This window comes from Pholcus phalangioides, unplaced genomic scaffold, assembly GCF_987345545.1.
Source record: "Pholcus phalangioides strain wild (caught in Gottingen) unplaced genomic scaffold, Ppha-v1.0 ptg000011l_1, whole genome shotgun sequence".
NCBI classification, from domain to species: Eukaryota; Metazoa; Arthropoda; class Arachnida; order Araneae; family Pholcidae; genus Pholcus; species Pholcus phalangioides.
This window is the reverse complement of record NW_028301604.1, coordinates 32,751,497-32,773,197: the sequence shown is the minus strand read 5'-3', so window position 1 is coordinate 32,773,197 and position 21,701 is coordinate 32,751,497. Positions and strand designations below refer to the sequence as shown.

At 37.0% G+C, this 21,701-nt stretch overlaps 2 protein-coding genes across 7 annotated transcripts in view; both read right to left on the bottom strand.

The window, feature by feature from the left end:
- The window catches only part of Pde1c (Phosphodiesterase 1c), a 923,665-nt gene that overhangs the window by 515,309 nt on the left and 386,655 nt on the right, over window positions 1-21,701 (bottom strand). The gene's annotated exons all lie outside the window — the stretch shown is intronic.
- Window positions 13,769-17,470, bottom strand: LOC149080354 (THAP domain-containing protein 11-like). Its single transcript, XM_089239486.1, has 2 exons — window positions 15,553-17,470; window positions 13,769-14,505 (listed from the first exon to the last, which is right to left on the bottom strand). The coding sequence occupies exons 1-2, from the start codon at window positions 15,703-15,705 to the stop codon at window positions 14,494-14,496; spliced, it is 165 nt and encodes a 54-aa protein (XP_089095612.1). The 5' UTR covers window positions 15,706-17,470; the 3' UTR covers window positions 13,769-14,493.

Sequence of the window (21,701 nt, the reverse complement as noted above, 5' to 3'; positions counted from 1 at the left end):
TGGAAATGGGCTTCGTCTGTCCACAAAATGTTCCATCGCCATGCATGGTCCACTTCGATCCGACAAGAAATTGTAGCGCGAAATGTTCTCATATTGGCAGGTAGGCAAGAAACAAGTCTTGAACATGCGTAATTTTGTATTGATAGCATTACAGGATGATTCGTAAAATTTTACGAACCATGCTGACAGGCATGTCTAAAGTTTGGTCAATTCCCTGAGCACTGCTTGACGCTTCCTGCAATGCTACAGCCACTTGCTCCACTGACGTCGAAGCAATTGCTTTCCTCCCTCTGCCACATTGTACGTCAAACGAGCCCGTCTCTTCGAATTTAGCAATCATCTTTTTTAGACCGTTTGCCGACATCGGACGGTTTACGGAAAATTCACCGCCAACAATTCACCGCCGGAAAATTCACCGACAACAATTTACCGCCATGCAATTCACCGCTAGGAAAATTCACCGACCAACAATTCACCGCCATGCTATTCACCGCTAGGAAAATTCACCGACCAACAATTCACCGACGACAGTTCGATGCGAGTCAGTTAGCGAGGGAATGAGCGATTGAGTTACTGAGTGAGTGAGTGACCCAGTAAGTGACTGAGTGACCGAGTGACCCAGTAAGTGACTGAGTGACCGAGTGAGTGACTGAATGACCGAGTGAGTAAGTGATTCAGTGAGCGAGTGGGTTACTGATTCAATGAGCGAGTAAGTCAGTCCGTGAGTGAGTGAGAGATCTAGTGAGTGAGTGATCTATTGAGTGAGTAAGTGACATATCCTAAAGATATGGCGGAAAGTTTAAATAATGACTTTATGAGAAGAAATTCAGATGATACGGATTCGGGTTGCTGGATTTTATTCGTTGGTAAAATGAATATTTGCAGTGGCCCTCACAGGGGGATGCCCGATTGGCTTCCGAGTCAGGGGTCTCGTTTCATTTTGGGGGCACTGGATGAATCTCATTCTTTTCTGTCGTTTAACATTGTAGAATTTTCAACAGCGGTAGCCCGAGATAAATCCAGTGTCTGGATTTATCTGGGTGCCCCACTAAATATCTGCGTATTGGGTCCCCGTTACTAGATGTGGGCCCTGGATTTATTCGTTTTAAAATTGATAAAAATTGAAAATTTTCGTGGACACTCACAGGGGGTATGTCCGACAAGCCTTCAGGTCGGGGCCCCATGGAAAAGTTGACAGGTTTCATTTCGGGTGTCCCTGGATGAATCTCATTGATTTTTGTTGTTTAACATTGTAAAATTTGCAAGACATCGGTAGCCCGAGATAAATACAGTCAGGGCCCCCACTACAATTCAACGAATTGGAGTTTGGGGACCCCCATGGGGAAGTTTTCTGGGGTTACTTGATGAATCACATTTGTTTTTTGTTGCTTTATTATTATAAAATTCGCTTCTTCTGTAAGCTGGTGCTTTCACGTGTCCCTTTCCATAGCACGCTGATGAAGTGAAATGAAATAAACAAGATATGTTATGAAGAGAAAAGGGGGGGGGGTTGGCCGCCAAAGGTGGTAGGGGAGCAGAGCCCCTAGTACTGTATATAAAATACCATGTCCTGACTGATTCATCATCGCCGAGCCAAAACCGCTGAAGCTGTAAATATCAAATTTTGTGAATAGTTTTTTTCACGACGTAAAGACTCACTACTCACTAAGAAATGGTTTTTCCATATTCGACAACCTAAGGGCGTCATAAGAGGGGAGGGGGCGGTCAACGTTGAAATCATGCCGAGCCGAAACAGCTGAAGCTATAAATATGACATTAGATCAATATTGTAATATAGACTCATTGAGAAGGGATTTTTCCAAATTCAACCCCCTAAGTGGAGTTTCAAAAGTTATATGGAGCAATCAGCACTGAGCCGAAGTCGCTTAAGCCATAAATATGAAATTTAGTTAGTATTATATTTTATAATGTACATACACACTAAGACAGGATTTCTGAAAGTTCATCACCCATGGGGGTTATGAGGTGAGAGTAATTTTGAGATTGCAAAAACAAACGAGAGCGAAGCCGCGGATAACAACTGGTAATAAAATATAATGCTTACTAAATTTTATATTTATGGCTTCAGGTATTTCGGCTCAGTGATGATTACTCCATATAACCTTTGAACCCCCCCCCCTTTATTAGGGGGGTTGAATTTTGACATTTGACTTACAGTCTTAGACTTAAAACGAACATTCGATTATGTTGATTTAAATATTCTAACAAATAGAAACACTTCTCAGCAGGCAAATGAGGTAATGTACTATATTGGTTTAAAACATATTACTACAATAGGAAACAAGCTGCCATAATAAATGGTAAAATCAGCACATTTGAAATATAATGAAAAGAGTCCGACAAGGATCGGCCCTTGGGTCATAATTATTTCTAGTTTATATTAATGATTTATGTAAAATTAAGTAGAACGGTAAAATAATTTCATTCGCAGATGACACAAGCCTATATGTTGAAGACGGGGGTGGATTTAGAGCTCGCTATTGGTAGGGGTGATTTTACAAATCTTTAAAAATCTAGTCTAGGCATCGGTGACCATATGTCCTGCATTTTGTCTCGTATTTTCCGTGACAGTTCGGTTTTTCTGTTTTTTCTTCTCCATCCAGACCTTTTGAAAAATGTCACGGTTTTACTCGTTTATAGTCGAAGTTTTCTTGAATTTTTTGTTTAATTTTTTGTTGCAATATTACCATATAGAAGTTCCGAAAATTTCATAAAATATCGCATTTCGTTTGAGGGGAAATCTAAGGAGAGTCCCTACATCCAGCAGTGGATTGAAATTGGTTGTTGATGATGCCACACCTATTAAAACCAGTATTTTAAATACAGTTAAACTCGGTTATAACGACATCGAAGATTTCGCGGGATTTCGGCGTTATAACCGAGTCTGGCTGTATTGCTTTCACTTTTAGAATATTGTTCTAGAGCTCTTTTAGTTATTTTCTAACATTTACCGGTGATTATGTATGATCCCCACCTCATATTAGTTCACTACGACGCAGTTCGTTTTGTAGAGGCCATATAATTATGTCCTACTACTGATGCTGGAAAACAAATTAATGGAATAAAGTGAATATAAAGATAAGTTTAATTTTCTCAATCAGCAAAACGGGTAAAAGAAAGACATAGCCTCATATTGTTTACAGTTATATGCGTGAGTTCAAAAATCGTATGAAATTATCTCGTTTTAAACATCCAATTCTTGGACATAAAACCTCTTGGGTGACAAATAACATTTTCGAAAACTGAAACTCACGGAACCACAGCTTCAAAAAACGATATAAAAAATGACATTCTTTTTGGGCAATGTTAGAGGAGTATTTTAGAAGGATAATTTTCACACAGTTTTCATTACATACATATTTAATTGGTAATTTTCAATCAAAACCTACAATATTTAATTGGTAATTTTCAATCAAAACCTACAATATTTAATTGGTAATTTTCAATCAAAACCTACAATATTTAATTGGTAATTTTCAATCAAAACCTACAATATTTAATTAGTAATATCTGACAAAATTTTCATTCAAAACATACAGTATTCATTTAACAATATTCGACATGATTTCCTTCCTTACATATTTATAATTAAAGGGTTCCAATCTACTAATCTAGAAAAACAGATAACACGCAAATGTAAGAAAAAACGGGAGAAAAATATTCATTTCTCACAAATATTGATATCATAATTAAAATGATACATTATGAGCTATACCTCTCAAATAGTCTTTAATGTCACATCCTTGATGATACTTATCAACTAAATTCTTTAATCTCTGCGAAGAGTCCCGGTATTTCTTTCTCCTAATCAATGTGATGGTTTTGTCCACTTACAATTTGCTCCATCCGAACTTCATTCAAACTCTGTTCTCTTTTTATGGCACCGATGAACTTCCGTATATCTGGGTGGTGAGCAGATAATTGCTGTTGGAACGCTCGATGCCATCCTTCTATAGAATTGTTGGTATTAGGGAAATCGTTACGCGTTCCTTGAAAGCAGTTCCGAATGTCGATGTCAAAGCGCGACGACCACCAGGACGAAGAGGACGCCTGATCCAAGTGTCTTCAAATCAACACTTCATCATAAATACGTTTTCGGAACAATCGGATTTTTTAATCATTTGTGACACTACTACGTTAAAAACTAACTAACTAACCAATTCACTCACTCCCTCACTCACTAACCAATTTACTCGCTGGCTCAATCACTGACTCGATCAACCACTTACTCACTCGGTCACTCAGTCACTACTGGGTCACTCACTCACCCGCTCAATCACTTACTCACTCGGTCACTCAATCACTTACTTACTCGTCACTCAGTCACTCACTGGGTCTCTCACTCACTCGGCCACTCACTGGGTCTCTCACTCACTCGGTCACTCAATCACTCACTCACTGGGTCACTCACTCACTCGGTCACTCAATCACTTACTTACTCGGTCACTCAATCACTCACTCACTGGGTCACTCAGTCACTCACTCACTGGGTCACTCAGTCACTCACTCGGTCACTCAGTCACTCACTCGGTCACTCAGTCACTCACTCACTCGGTCACTCAAACACTGACTCGGTCACTGGATCAATCACTCAGTCACTCAATCACTTACTCTCTCGGTCGCTCAATCACTGACTCACTCGGTCACTCACTCGCATTGAACTGTTGTCGGTGAATTGCTAGTCGGTGAATTTTCCTAGCGGTGAATTTTCCTAGTGGTGAATTGCATGGCGGTGAATTGTCGGTCGGTGAATTTTCCTAGCGGTGAATTGCATGGCGGTGAATTGTTGGTCGGTGAATTTTCCTAGCGGTGAATAGCATGGCGGTGAATTGTTGGTCGGTGAATTTTCCTAGCGGTGAATTGTTGGTCGGTGAATTTTCCGGCGGTGAATTGTTGTCGGTGAATTGCTGGCGGTGAATTTTCCGGACACGACATCGGACCAGAGCTGCTTCTAATACCTTTAATATCCGGAATTTCTTTAATGCAGATTCCACACACACAGTGTCACCGTTCTTGTAAAAAAGTTTCAAAAGCAGAGCCCGATCCTTCAATCACAACGTCATGGCGACCTTCTCGATGCAAATAATAACAGGAACTGCATGTTTCCCGCCTTTTATCACAATTGCAATGTGTGGTACGCATGCCATGCCACAGCAGCCGCTGTGGTGGTCGAGTGGTTATAGTGCCGGACTCGTGATGCGAGGATCCGGGTTCGAACCCCACAGTGGTGGTCGGCCTAAGTTGGTTTTCTGTGGTTCCCAACTTCAAGGCGCAAATGCGAGCCGATCTCCCCGTTAAAAAGTCTCGCCACAGAGAGCAACAGTCCTACAACGATAAATCGTTCAATCATAACACTTCACTCATAGTTAGAAAAACTGGGGGCAGATGACAGCACTACACATAACAAGCATCACACAGAAACAAACTTTACGTCAGGTTGCACTACACGTACACGCACATTCCCGCATGTACCGATTCGTTGGGGGTTCGTTGGGGGGTTTCGCGGGGGGGGGTGCATGTGTGGTGTAGCAGTAGTAGGTAGGGCCACCAAGAAATGGCTCGGGGATCCATGATGTTCTTAAGTCAGCCACCTCGTTGGGCAATTTGCCTGTTGTGGCGTTGTATTTGTATTTGTATTTTAGTTTGCATCTTATGACGATTACAGCGCCATCTATCAGTCAATTTTTTAACTAGTTTTTCTTTTTCCAAACAAAATCCCATTACTCCATATATATTCAGGTGAAATATCAGGTAATTCTGACCAGTGGTTCTTTTTTACAGCCTTTTCAAAAACGAACTTTAATTATAATCACCCTGCATATAGATTTGATTACAAAGTATCCGTTAAAATCATTTCATAATCAATATTCTTAACAAAGTCAAATACTATATGATCTATGTTTTTTTTATTGTCAATTTGATTTTCAGTATAAAATAAGTTAAAAACTTTCGGGGCTATGTATGAAAAGCTCTTTTTATACAGTGTTTTATTAGGCTTTGGTACTTGGTACACTCTATTGTATCTTTCTGTGGCTCTATTTGGCTTTTTTGTTAAATATTTTTCATTTACTTGTGAAAATTTTATCATTCTGTATAAGTAGTTTTGTCTCATAGATATAGTGTGCCCCTGTATTTTGGTACTGCCTGTTATTATTTGACATCTTATTCTATTATACATGATATCTAATTTCCAGATATTGTCATAATATGCTCCAACCAGACACAAATCGCAATAATTAATGAGTGAATAAATCCATGCATAAAATAAATCTTTCAAAAAAATATTTCATTGATCAAGTTTTTCATTTTGTAAATGATTATTACATATTTTAAGGGATTTTTGTTTAAAATATCACAGTGTGAGTGCCATTTAAGGTCATGTTGCATTGTTATACCCGGATGATTATACTCATGGACATTTTATGTTTCTTGGCAATAAAAGAATCACTAGTTTCTTGGCAGCGACAGTGATTATGTATTTTTAGATATGTTTTCATTCAAATTCATGTTTCTAGTTTTCATATAGATGTATTGTTTTGTATGTGTTAAGTTTTAGTTTCAGTTTTATTAGTCAGATGTTAATTTTTGTTAGGTCATCTACTTTTTTTTATTAATTCTTAACTGACGAGGTGGGGTCATTTTGACCCCACGCATTCTTCATCTTGCCACCCTTTGAAGAAGAAATACATCTGGACCATCTTATTTTCAGTGCTTTTGAAGCTAGTTGTTTACACGTGACAAATTTATGACTTAATTCTACTTTTTCTTCCCTCTATATCATTGATCAAACTTATCGTGGGGTTAAAATGACCCCCCACAGCACCACTTAGGGACCGTTCAAGTATTACGTAAGCAAATTTTTAGAAATTTTTGACCCCCCCTCCTTGTCAGCAAAAGTCAGCAAAACGCTGACCCCCCCCCCCTTGTCAGCAAAATTTCGTCATCAGCTCTGCCCCTCTGAATCCTAACTCATATTTTCATAAAGGGTGGTTGATGACGTAAGCATTATCCAAACCCCCCCCCCACCCCCTTGTCATCAAAAGTCAGCAAATCGGAAACCCCATCCCCCCCCCCATCGATGATGACGTAATACTTGAACGGCCCCTTACGTCTTTTTTTGTCTGACGGCTAGAGTGTTCAGATGTAAATAGCGTTTCAGAAGGGGTTACAGTATTCTCGATAACGGTTTTAAATTAATGGTGAAACATTGGATATTCATAGAGAGGATGAGGATAGTGTTGTTAGTGAATTGTACGCAATATCTGTGTGACCAATATGTCATGGTGTTGTTTGCAATTATTGTGGTTCCGATTTAGAATAAGACTAATTTTGGTGCTTGTGAAAATGCAGTAAATATCATTTTATTTCCTAAATTTATTTTTCTGAGTACATTTTAATCATATCTGTTAATTTTTCAATCATAAAAATTGCGTTCAAAAATTTTATATAATATTTAAATTTTTTTTTCAAAAGTCATGTATTCTTCCATTTCTTTCGAATGTGTGTCTTAATAAAAGACCCTTTTTGAGAAAATAAAGGAATTTGAAAAACTATTCAGTGAGAATTAATTGATAGATGAATGAGAGAGAGAGAGAGAGAGAGAGAAGTCATGTAAAAAACGCATTGCTTTTATGAAAATTGCTTTTGTTGATTTTTAAAATACATTAATACTTGCTGGGGTCAGAGTGGCACCACGACGCCAGTTACGCACAGAATTTTCATAACGCCAGTTCAGAGTTAAATCTATTGTATTTATATCTTCTACGTATGAACTTTGTTGTCAGCAAAGGTTATCAACTTTCCATTTAATTGCAGATTACATAAATCATTTACGCAGGGTGTTCTGTTAATGGGCCGACAAACTCAGAGGGTTGTCAGTAGGCATCAAGGGGAACAAAAATTGCAATAGAACATAGTGTCGCAAACCACGTTGAGAGGGTGAAAATCGCGAAAAATGCATGCAGGCTCCGAGTCCAGAGGAGACGAAAGGTGGATGTCAGTTGATCGCTGAATGCGTTCGTGGGTTCACTCACCATTATCTGACGTAAGCAGCGTCGCGAATCGCATGCGCTGGGGTAGGATCACGCGCTTCGGATGACGTAAATTAGCGCTATTGCGGTAGTAAGCCCGTGTATCTGTTGGTTGTCTGCTTTATATATTGGATGGACGAGAGATTTTAATTCATGATAAAAGATACCATTCAAAATAGAATAATGAATTCGATTTTTTATTGTATGTAAGTCGTATTTTGAAGTTATTTTCATTATTTTAGAAGTCAGTCCATCATAGCCACTTGCTTTATTTTCCTTTATGTCCTTTATTACTTGTTTATATATATAAATACTTCTTGATCAACCTCAGTAGATTAGATTAGACTTATTAATTGTATTAATGGCCGTCGCGACCTATTACAATAGGTGATACAATAACAAAGAATTACACATTTACACCTATAAATACAAAGAGAACATCGGGGAAAATTAAAAACACAAAACAATCCACAAGATGAAGGGGAAAAAACAGCACAAAAACGATCGCACAATACACTTCATTAATAAATTTCCACACAGCATAACTAAGAATAATTGCACATCTCGAAAGAAATGAAATAATCTGTAAATAAAAGGACGATCAGAAAGAAACATGGGTATCTAGCAGGCAAATGAGAGACTGCTCATTTGTGATTCTACGGAATTAATATTGTAAGATAATGTGATCTATGCACGATAGATGGCACGATTTGTTCGATGGCTCTCAGAAATCCGGTTTGGTACCGGTTTTGGTTTAGTGGAAACGCATGCGATTGGCGAAGAAATAACTGGTGGAGGGTTGAACAGAAGCTTCCAGAAGAGGTTACGCCCATCCAGACAGTGGCGCCACAAACCTGGTGCTATGAAATAGAAATTTGTTTAATATTCTTTTTCTCGAAGCTTCGACCAGACCTATAAATAGATGCCAGATTCCAGATCGATGAAAAGTCAGTTGCGATTGAACTTCACGAGAAAGTTGTTATCTCTCTGATTAGCTTGTGAATACGTGTAAATTGCTGTTTTGTGAATAAATCTGTTTTTGTCCGTCGAACCGCTTCTTGTTTTTGCAATCTCGAAGTCTTGTGAAAAATTATCCGGAACAATACGTTTTCGGCGGAAAGATATGTATATTGGACGATCAACTTCCGTACAATACATAGAGGTGGTCGAACTGGTTGTTGTATTATTTTTCTCCATGCAGTAGACGCAAAAGCAGCTATTTTGTTCATTTGTTTCTAAATTCCTGGTAATGAAGTCATCATTGAAGGCCAAGTCTATAGGATCCTGACATCCTGGTAGTGTCCTATGTGTGCAGTGTTGTTGTTTAATATATTTTGAATAATGCATTTATCTTGTAATCGTTTATTTTCCCCAGTTTTTTTAAAGTTATCTTTAATATACTCCTGTTTAATTTTTTATGTATTTTTTAAATTTGTTTCGTATTCTTTGTATTCTAATTTGTAAGATTACAGAAATTACAAAAAAAATCCCTTTTTTTATATATAGTTTTTCTTTATAAAATTTATTCTTTTTAATGTCTGCAGTGATCCAGTTTTTTTAAGTCTTTTTTGCGTTTTGTTTCACAGTCTTAGTCCATAAGTTTGAGTTCAGTATTAAAATATCCATTAATTGTTTGTATTTGTATTGGTCACAATTATCTCGTACAATATTCTCGAGATTCAACATCGAGATAAAAGTTTTGAATTTCTTGTGAGTGATAATTTTTATATATTTTACTTCCCTCAGGGCCGGATTAACCATTAAGCAAAATACGCACGTGCATAAGGCATCAGGAAAAATGGGCCCCACAAAAAGTTATCAAATTATATTTTTTATTAATGTACAATTTTTTTCACAGTATCAAACATTCGGTAGAAAATCCTCAAAGATCATATTCAAAATGAAAGTATCTTGAAATTTCTCTTCGACGCAAGATGAGACACATAGGCCTTTGTTATTTCCACAACAACAATATTGAAATCTCAAATCTAGAGAAACTAATATTGCAAACTAGAGCTCACGTTAATTGTGAGTTTTTGGAATGAGATATCGCAAAATTTCCATAAAGTAAGAGCAAGGCATTCTTAACACAGCATCATAGGCTCCAGAGATTTGCGCAGGTAGGGCCCCATATTTTTAAAATAAAGATTGAAAAATTAAAAATATTTTTGTAAGAATTGAAATGTATCGAAAGAAAATACCTTTATACACGGTGTATCAGTACCAGATTTACAAACTTCTAGGAAGGGTAGGGTACGCCTAGACGAGTCATGCATGATGTGGTAGGATAAACAGAAAATACCAGAAGTGAAATTCTACCACGTAAGTTAACATGCGTTTCAGTCATACATGTGCATCGAAAAAAGTAACACATGTCAAAGGTGTTCAAAGTGTCATCCACGAGCTGTAATGCAGGTCTCCCATCTCAGGCGCATTAAATTTCGAACATTTTTGAAGATTCTGGGCTTGTTTAGGGCATCCCTGAAGCTTGTTGCCTGCATTGCGGCAAAATGTTTTTCAGTGCTGGCAACAAGGATGCCATACACTACTGTATTGATATGCCACCAGTCTGGGGGACTCCAGGGCCCTTACCATCCCCCCATGAATATAAAAGGATATCCTAGATAAACTGACGTCTAACGCTCACGATTACTGTGTCCATTCGGAGAGTGCATGCGCATTAGAGACAAATCGATCTTCGAGAATTGATGAACAGTTGGTACGACGACGACGCAGAATCGAAAGCAGCCGAAAAGTTCATGGTTCGACTTCCGAACGTAATGCTATTTTTCTTCCTGTTTTACCTTACATCTTCATTTTTTTTCAATGATTATATTTATTTATTATTTTTTACTTGCACTTGAAGATGTCATTAAACGTCCCGACATTCCCGGAAGTGTGTGGAGGTCAAAATGGGTGTGTTGTGGGCGATGGCGTATCAGCCAGCCACCCCACACACGTTTTATTACTTTTGCATAGTAAATTGAAAGCATTTGAGGTTTTGTCATTGTATTGTAATTATATTTATCAAAAAAAATTTAAAAAATGAATTTTTCACAAACGCAACGCTATCGCGAGTGTAAAATACCGTAATCCGAATATGCGTCAGTGGTCTCCTTCACTTCTTACACAAGCATCATTTTCCTTTCGCGTATTCGTAGGAAAACCCAAAGAATAATCCAAAGATGTAAGGTAAGACAGGGAAAAATTGGCGTTATGGGTGGGATTCGAACCATGACCCCTCCCTCCCTTCCTCCCTCCCTCCCTTCCTTCCTTTTGGTTTCTTTCGGTTCTGAGTCGTGGTCGGCGTGCCAACTGCTCAACAGTTGCTGCTAGCCATTCGTAATTAAATATATCAATTCTCTATTTAATATCTATATAACATTTTTTTATGCGCTCTCGGAAAAGATACCTTTAGTAATCGCAAGCGCTAGACGTCAGTTTCTCTCGGATATACTTTTATAAGCATGGGGTGAAGGTAGGACCCCAGAAGAAGTAACCAAGATATGATAGATCTGGCGATCGAGCAGGCCAATGCACCAAACGCACGGAACCACCGCTCCCGTATAACGCCATCTAACGCATCAGGAAAGCATTTCCGACACTGCATTACGTAATTCTGGGTCGTCTGGGTGCACTCTACCCAGTGGCGGATTACCGCACAGGCGCATGAGGCGCGCGCCTGGGCAACACCTACTAGAGAATTTTCAAGGCCGCAACACGAGCTCGTGACGTCACTAAACTTAGGCGACTGCTTGCGCTACGCACTGTGGAATCGACTTGATATATGTACCGTACTCATTTATTATTCCGCGAGTAAAATTGGTGCTATGAAATGTTTCTGCCTTAACGTTTTACTAGATGAATTTAGGTTATATATATTTATATTTTTTTTATTTTATTTCAATCTCCCCCCCCCCCCTTCCCGATTTTTCAGTTCAGACAAAAATACAAAAAATTCCCTGTACTTGTCCACAGAACCATTGAAAATATGAGCCACAGAAAAAAATTATCCTTTTCCTCCTTGAAAATGGGTTTTAGGAAAATAAATTTATAACTTAAATATGAATTTTTTTTTTCTCAATCAAGTTTCATATCACACACCTACAGAGAAGAAAAAAAAATCAACAGAAAGTGGAAGTTTTTTTTAAATTAATATTTTCAAATATATTTTACCAATTGAGAAAACATTATCTGCTTAAACATTGTCTTCTCAAACAATTTAAGCAATAATTTAAAAATTTCCTTCAAATGTTTTTCATTACACACAAGCAAGAATTTTAATATTCAAAAGCTAATAAAATGGTTCTTAATAACAGTAAAAGAGAACAAGATAACTTTCATTAAACTTTATTTACAAAATTATATATACTTTATTAAAAAATATATCTCATAAACAGTTGTATCGCACAAACCATCAAATTCCTTTAGTTTTTTTTTTCCACTTCATATACTTGTGTCAATGACACATGATATTGGGAACCAGCCAGCTGACGATAACGACCAAAACGGTCTTCCAGAGCATCAGTCTGGAATTTAGCTGGTAAAATAAAACTCATACCGAGTTCATCATTACAATAACTGACCATTTCAGTAATAGCATGGGTAGAATGCTTCAAGGCAAGTTGTGTTTCTTTGGTAAAACCACCAAATTGAGAATTACTCTCCCAACATTCCAACCAATGTAGGAAATCATTTAAGAATTTCAAACGTGTATCTCCAGCTTTATTGGTCAGTGGCTTTTGAAATTCATTAAGTTTATGCGAGCCTAGAAATAATGTTTTCACATTCATAATTTCCCACCAAGAACAAATTATATCAATGAAATCCGCAGTATCATTTGCACTTTGTATGTCGTAAGCTTCACTTGCCACTTTCAACCCAGCAGCAACATGCCGGTTTATAACCTGAAGCGCTAATTTTATACTTTGCTTCTCTATGTTTGAAGGAAATAAAGATTTTGTAGTGAGGGTATGTGCATGCTTAACATTAGAATCTGACTCCATGTCATGCAATTTTCTAATAGCTGCAAATGAAGCATACTTAAGGGAACTTCCATTGCAGTTGCATTCACCATCTGAACAACTGAATGAGAACTTTGGATAATGTATGCAAATGCCAAGAGTTTTCTGGTTCAACCAGTTGTTACGCATGCATTTCAATATATGAACACAATCAACAATGAAAAAAATGGGACGTTCGGCATCACATGGGTGCGGATAGCAAATGCTTAGCTGTGGAGATGTTAAAAGTGACATGGATTTTTTATTAATAGCATTATTATCAGTGCTAATACACATAACATGAAATCCAACACTTTCCAACCCTTTTATTACTTTCAATATTATCCCATTTAATATTTCAGCTGATATTTTTGAAATCGGAAGTATATGTACCACATTTTTGTAATTAGATCTTATACTCTGCACCATAAATGTGAAGGCAGAGTTTGCCACTTTATCACTATCGTGTGAAAATCCAATAATACTCCCACCTTTATATTCCAGGAAAGGTTTTATATGGATTTCATCAATCATTAAATTGACATATTTATCCTTATCAAGTTATTTTTTCCTTCACATATTTTAAAAATGTGTCTGCCAACTGCTCATGGTGGGGATCAGTTTTGAATTTTGAGCATAACCTTTTCAAAGTGAATGGGTGGGGTAATACAAAATATCCACTATTTCTGATGAAGCGATAAGCACGTGGTGATATTGAAAAAACCAATGAACAAAAAATTAACAATAAAGATGAATAACGTCGTTGAGTTGAGCAAGATGAATTGATTAATGACAACTGTTCTAATAAGAAATCGAGACTACATAGTCATTTTCTTCTTTCAACCCCTTCAAATTTTAAACAACACTTTTTGCCAACTTAATTATGGAATCAAACTTACAACTCTCTTTCGGGCAAACTGAGTTTGGTAACTTCTTTTAAAAGAGAAATTATTTCTAAAATATTTCCCATTTTTCGAGGAAACTGTTTGCCATTCACATCATTGAGTACCAAGTTATTATGATACACTGATACACTCGAATTTCGGTCGATAGTCACACAATAAGAAACTGCAGGGCATGGAAATACACTCAGATGTACAAACAAAGCCATATCGTTTTTGAAAATAACATCATATTCCTGTGGAACATTTACCTTTTCCAATAGCTTTTGAAGGTCTTCCACAGATTTGAAGTGGTTTTTGTTTTTATAGTCATTTTCAGAAATGACACTTTGAGCTATGCCTTCTTGAAGATGATCATTTTTGAGCCTCGTTCTTCTTGCATCAGGATTTTCTCGACAGCTTTTGTTCAATGACAAATACTTTGGGCATCCTGGAAATATTGATGGTACCGCTCCTTTACAAGGTCGAGGTTGTGAGAGCTTGACGACCAGTTTCTTGCCAGAGGCTGGATCATAATGTTGAGCGACTCTTCTAATGTCATTCACACACCTGTGTAAGAAAAAGAGAATTTTACTTGGCAATCTAATGATTTACAAGGATTCATTAAAATATCAATTAAATCATAAGATAAATATGCCTGATGAGGATCATGATAAGATAATGAAGCACTATAGTCAGCTTTGACAAAAATTGTTTGCTCCAAAAAAACCAAATTTTTTGAAAAAAAATTCAATATTTTATTTTTCCTAAATTTCGAGTCGAATCGAAAATTTCAACTTTGCAGGGCGTTTTCCTCTGTGTTGTGAATAAATAGAATAGCTTTCCTTCGGGGGGTCATGAATTCTAATACAACTGTCACATATTAAAAAGAAATGTGATAAACATATGGGTATTAATCAAGAAGCTATACATAATAAAAAATGAGACAACCATAATTTTTTATGGGCAGTATATTTATGTTTTATCATAATTATTGGTTTTTAATTGCTCTTATTGGGTTGCTGTATTTGTGATATATATTTAACATCCACATTTTTTAAGGGCAGCTTTTGTCAGCCACCTCATTGGACATTTTGTCTGTTGTGGTATTTGTATTAGGGGGTATCAAATATTTTTCATAACAGTTATAGTTCCCAGTTTTTAAATTATAGGCAATATTATTAAGCTCTGAAGATCTAAAAATCTCACTAAAAATATTACTAAAAATCTCATTTGGCATACCAATGACATCAAATTTTACCAATTGTTTATCTCGCCCCCCCCCCAAAAAAAAACTCCATCACATTTGTTTAAATATTAATGTGTAAATAATATGAACCAATCTTCACTTTACTGGTATTACATCACACATGTTAAAAAAAAAATTGTATTCAAAATTGCTTCAAACATTAGTCTGATTTAAATCAGAAATTTTTCGTTAGTAAATGTTCATTAGCAAATTGATTATTCAAATCAGTATTTTTAGCTTCAGTTACTTGTATCAAATTTCGGGAATAAAAAAGAAAATTCTACAATATGCAATTTGTATTATTTGTTTCTAAAATCTGGCAATTACGTAATTCCAATATTCAAAAATAATTTTAGTTATGCACTTACCTTGTGATTCTCTGTCGGAACGAAGTCTTTTCTCGGAATGGCTGAAAGCCAACGCTTCCTCAACATGGCATTCTCCGGGAATGAAAATACTGATACTTTGGGACCTTTAACATAGTTTCCCCGACAATAAGGTACACAACATTTATATGGCATGATTGTTAAATTTTTTTAGATGTTCAAATTCACAGAAACGAATAAAAAAAGAACGATTTTAAGAGCTTCGTTTTCGCACATGTCTGACAATAACAACGTGGAAGATACAAGGTAGAAGCCAAGCAACGTGCTTTGTTGGCGAGAAAACAGCGTGCCTACATGCGTTGAAGAAAAATAGCTTTTTATCACTTGGCGCGTTTTTCCGAATAACTAATGGCTTATCGTAGGCTGATGGCAACCACTCAATTTAATTCTTCGGCCTAACTATGCTACGTCACAACTACTTTTGGGTTACCGTGTACAGGCCTTGTTTTCTAGTGGGTGTTGGCCTGGGGCCTCGGCAGAACGGGGGGGCCTCCAAATAGTTGTGTGCTTCATCCTACATATGAATTTACATGCGCATCAACAAATCTCTTGAACTAAGTACAGTATCTGCTCTCCCTTTTTTGTTTAACCGCAATTTTTTTTTTTATGTATACTGTACGTATAAGAGTTATGGAAGAAAAACGGGAACTGAAAGAAAAGAACAATTTACAAGACGCAGCTCTCAAGGGCCAGTTCTTCCCAGACAAAAAAGAAAGAAGAGACATTGTAAAGCGATCATTCAGGGAGGGTCATTTGCAAACAGTATTTCCCTAAGGGCACAAGCAGGAGGAGGGGTGAGAATAGCAGGTCCTAATGTCTGTCCGAAATGAAAATTGGAGTGAAGGCATAAACAGATGTCTCATTCCACAGTATTAAATGCTTTTATGGGCGCCGATAATACGACAGCTTTGGTGTAAGCTTTTGTATACAGTATAATGGATGGCAAGATGGCTATCGGCAAGCGGCGACATCGACAGGAAGAGACACTCGTACTAATTAAAATGAATGTAGTAGAGCTCTTATTGTGATTTTGTCTCCCACTTGTTTGAATGAAATACTATAAGCTGGTTCAAACAACATATACATTTGCAATCTATGACTGGAACCATACGACCATATGACAAAAAAAAGTGGGGTTTGAAATGAATGCTGAATGACATGCATTCTGAATCACATGATTTTTCTGTTTCTCTTTTAACACTCCCTCCCCGGCTGAAAAAAATCAAGGGGGTTTCTTTTCCTTCTTTCTAAAAAAAAAGAGCTACATTTTTGGATTGGTCAAGGAGGCTTGGGTAGACAACATCTTTGTGTCAGACCGAAAAGTGTTTATTGTTAATGTAATTGTAATGTGTGTTATTGTAATGAAAAAAAATTTCATGCCGATCCTCAAGATTTCCTTTAGGATTTAGATTGCAGAATCTCCAAAAATAACGGTAAGCAAAACTAAAAATATATAAATTATCTGATAAATTTTTATTTGAGCATTTCAATTCAACTACAGTAGTCTCTCGAGAATTCGGTCGTGCTCTAATCCAGCACGTCCAGTAGTCCAGGATATTTAGGTGGTGTGGTGTCACTTTTCTCCTGATGCCCTAACCCCTTAACATGTTCTAATATTTCTTAATTGCTGATCAAGTCCTGACTATGTCTTTGCACGAAATTTCATATATTATTTCAATGGGTTTCTTCAAAGTTAATCCAGCAATTTCGGTAAAATCTGGCACACCGTGGTCTAATACGTACCGGATTAGCGAGAGTCTACTGCAGGGGTCTTCAACCTTTGAGGCATAGCAGGCCATATTGAAACATTTTATAAAGTACGCGGGCCACAATGTTATACTGTGGCATTTTTCGTTATTAAACGAAACGGGGGGGGGCATAATATAGAAGATTTTTATTCACTCTGAATACAAATAATACAAAGGCAAAGGCCACAACAGGCAGAGTGCCCAACTAGGTGGCTGAAAGAAAAAATAATAATAATTCATATAATAATAGTAAAAATAAAATAGAATAAACAAATAAAAAATAATAATTTCTAAAAAACATTTTTTAAATAATTTCTTTCATTGATAATAATTTTAATTCATTCTGAACTAATTTCTTCCATTAAAAATATAATTCTTATATTTACTCTGATATAATTTCTTCCCTCTATTGAAGAAATGTTTTTCTATTAAATATTATCAGTATCTTTATATCAAATCAAATATATTATATTTGAGATATTATCAAATCTTTATTAATCAGTAATATTAAATTACTAAAACTATGACGGATCTCCATTTTTGCCGTGTGGCTGAAGGCACCAGGACGGACATCTTAGATTACTAAAAATATGATGCAGAATTTTACTGTGATTTTTTTTTTTTTTAATGGGAGTGTGATTATTTTTCATCTAGTACCAGAGAATATCATTATATTTCCTTATCTTATTTTTGTGTTTATGGTTTTGGTGATGCAAAAATAAAAAAAAAGTTATGATTTTCATAATATTGTTCATTTTAGTGAACCATCTCGTTCTTATTAGGGCCAAAAGGGTGCAGTGGTGGATAAACGCAAATTTGTGGGTGGGGGCGGTGGTTGTGACAATGTGTTCAATTTTTGAGGACGGTTCTGATTTTTTTTGGAAAAAATTCTGAATTTTCCCCTTTTTTTAAGCAAATTTATTTTCTTGGTTTGTTATTCAGTCAAAAACGTAGAAAATATTTTTTTTTTCCATTTAATTTTTCTGCTCTCGGGGGGGGGGGTGACGCCCCTGATAGGGGGGCCTCCAGATTAGGTTGCGCCTGGGGCCTCCCAAAATCATGATCCGCCACTGACTCTACCCCTCCAATAAGTTTGTAAACCTGGTGCTGAGACATCCTGTATAATACCAAATTAATACCTGTTAATTTAAAATGTTTTTTGAAAAAGGAGAAACCCAAAAGTTCCCTAGAAAGATTCCTTGTGCCCTTCGAAATGTCGATTCTGTATACGCTGTTAATGGGCCCTCGGGCAAAGTGATTTTTCTAAGCACTGAAACAAAAATTTGCAGACAAATAGAGAGGCTTGATGCTTCATCTATACTGAAAGTAGAAGCAGATGTGTATGTTTATTTATTTATTCACGTCTCAACAGGCAAGGATTGCTCAATTACAGCGATGGACAAGAGAAGAGAAATACAAAAACAGAAATACAACAAAGTACAAAAAAAAAAAACGAGTTGAACAATATAGAAATACATACGGAAAAGCATAACGTGAATATTCAATACTCACATATCACTTTTAAGAAATTCTCTTATAAATTAGTTGAATTGAACATATCGGGTTTCACATCGCACTGATTATATATATTGCACATCTCAAAAATAGGGGACCGTCGTAAAATATTTGTTCGGAGTTTAGGGAGGCGAAAAGTCCGTCGAATATGACTATTTCCAATTGGCACAGAAAAATCAATAAGTTGAAGAAGGTGGCAGTCATCAATTATATTATTGACAATTTTATACAAAAAGCGAAGGTAACTTCTTCTACTTCGGCATTCCAATGATTGGAAATGGAAAAACGTCGCAGTTCAGTTGTATTTACGTCATTGATGTGAACGTGAAATTGTCTGTGAAAAATGTAACGTAGAAATCTGTTCTGGACTCTTTCTAGAATCAGTGAGTCTAGATTGTTGTGAGGACTCCACATAATAGTGCAGTACTCCAGTTTCGGGAGCACATAAGTCCTGAAAAGTGTAGCGATTGTTGCGATTGATTTGAAATTGTTGCTGCTCCTCACAAAAAATCCTAGCAGTTTTAAGCATTTATTGGTGAGATCATATATATGATCGGTAAATGCAAGCTTGGAGTCAAAGAAAACATCAAGGTCTTTGATTACGGAAACACGACTGATGGAGACTGCATCAATGGTGTAGTCAAATTCGGTCGATGACAATTTTCTTGTATAGCTGATGACTTGGCATTTACGAACATTGAGCTGGAAGAAATTAGCCCCACATCAATCATGGAGAAACTGTAGGTCTCTTTGTAGAGCCATGCAATCTTCCAGACTTTACCAACTTCGCAATAAATTTTCACGTCACCAGCATACATCAGACACTTTGATGAACTGAAGCACCGAGGAAGGTCATTCACGAATGTTAAGAAAAGCAATGGTCCAAGATTCGAACCCTGGGGAACATCTGATCCACTGAGATACTTTGTTGAAAATGCGTTATGAAATACACCTTGGGATGTTCTCAAATTTCAGTAGCTGCTGAACCACATGATGGAGTTCTCGGACACACTGAAAGAACGGAGTTTGTAAAGTAGTGTCTGGTGATTTATTTTGTCGAAAGCCTTAGTGAAATCCGTGTAAATGGCATCTGTCTGCTTGTTGGAGTCGATTGACTTAGCAAGATCGTGAGTGAGATGAACAAGATTTGTTTCAGTAGAGCGATTCGGCAAAAAGCCATTTTGAGACGGAGATAATTCCAGACGAATATGGTTGTACTATTTGCAATATACGATGTGCTCGAAGAGTTTAGAGACGGCTGATAAAATAGAAATACAAATACAACGCCATAACAGGCAAAATGCCCAACGAGGTGGCTGAGAAAAAGATGCCCATAAAAATATGGATGAAATGGGATGATGGGTATATAGTGGGTGATTTCGGATACTAGACCACTTTTTAAAATCGGAATGACATTTGCGAGCTTCCAAGAAGATGGGAAAACATTTTTACGCAAGGAAAGATTAAAGAGAATTACGAGAGGTTCTGAAAAAATATTTCCACATGCTTTGATTATGTAGGCTGGAATACCATCCGGGCCTATGGATTTGACAGATTCCGTATGCCGTATAGCGCCGGTAACATCACTTTCAGTTATTTCACCAATGTCAAAAATATCAAGTCTATTAGCTATCTGATGTTCACTACTGTAGTCTTCCCAAGATATACTCTGAACCTGAGAAGAGAATACAGACTGGAAGTACTCGGCGAATTCGTTTGCAATTTCCTCATCCTCCGAAAAACTCATTCCTTCATAATTGAAGTTTCTCGGTGTAAGTTTTCGTCGTTGAGCCTTCATAAAGTTCCAAAATGTAGAAGGGTCCGTATGAATATCATCTTCAATGCGGCGATAATACGCGTCCCGTGCACTTCGGATCAGGGATTTAACGAGTCTACGTTGGTCACGAAAATTGTTAAGATGCAATTGGCCATTACTAGATAGAAGTTTATTTCTAATTGAATTTTTCTTGCGTATTGCCTTGATTATATTAGTGTCGAACCAACGAGGAAAAGATTTTTTGGAGTCACTTTTTTGAGTGACAGCAGAGTCAAATGCAGCGAAGATTAAACTATAGAAGCAAGTAAGAGCATTCTGTTTGAAGAATAATATAATAAGAATCATAATAATATAATAAGAATCATAATAATATAATAAGAATCATAATAATATAATAAGAATCATAATAATATAATAAGAATCATAATAATATAATACACTGGTGTAGGGAAGTAAGAGCATTTTCAGACTTGGTCGATTATCTCTAAAACTACTGTACCGATTTTAATGAAATTTGATGTGGACATACATTGATACAATATAAAACAAATAACTATTCAATAATTGTAATACACATGCATGATCGTGCGTAACACTAGTTGGAGTCGGAAGGTATGAAACGGCGGTTGCAGAATAAACAAAAAAAATTGTTAATAGATGGGTTAATAGGGGGTATGGCCCCTTCTTACAGATATACAGGTCTCGCAGCGTGATTTCATACTTGAAATAAGGCATTTTATCATTTCCTGTGGCAATTGGTCCCACTCGTTCAGCAACGCTGTTTTCATTCCCTGGATGGTTCCCGGAGGGGGGTTGCGAGTTGCAATTGCCCTCCCCAGAGCGTCCCAGACATGCTCTATAGGGTTAAGGTCTGGAGATCTGGCTGGCCAATCCATCTGGCGAATATCCTCACTCTCTAGAAAATCGTCGAGCAGAAAAGCTCGGTGCTTAGGCTGAACCGGGACTCATCAGTGAAGAGAACGGTCGCCCATTGATCCATATGCCAATCTCTATGCTCTCTGCACCATGATAAACGGATTCTCCTGTCCGTAGAAGTGAGCGGGACGCAAACAGCAGGTCTTCTTGCAAAC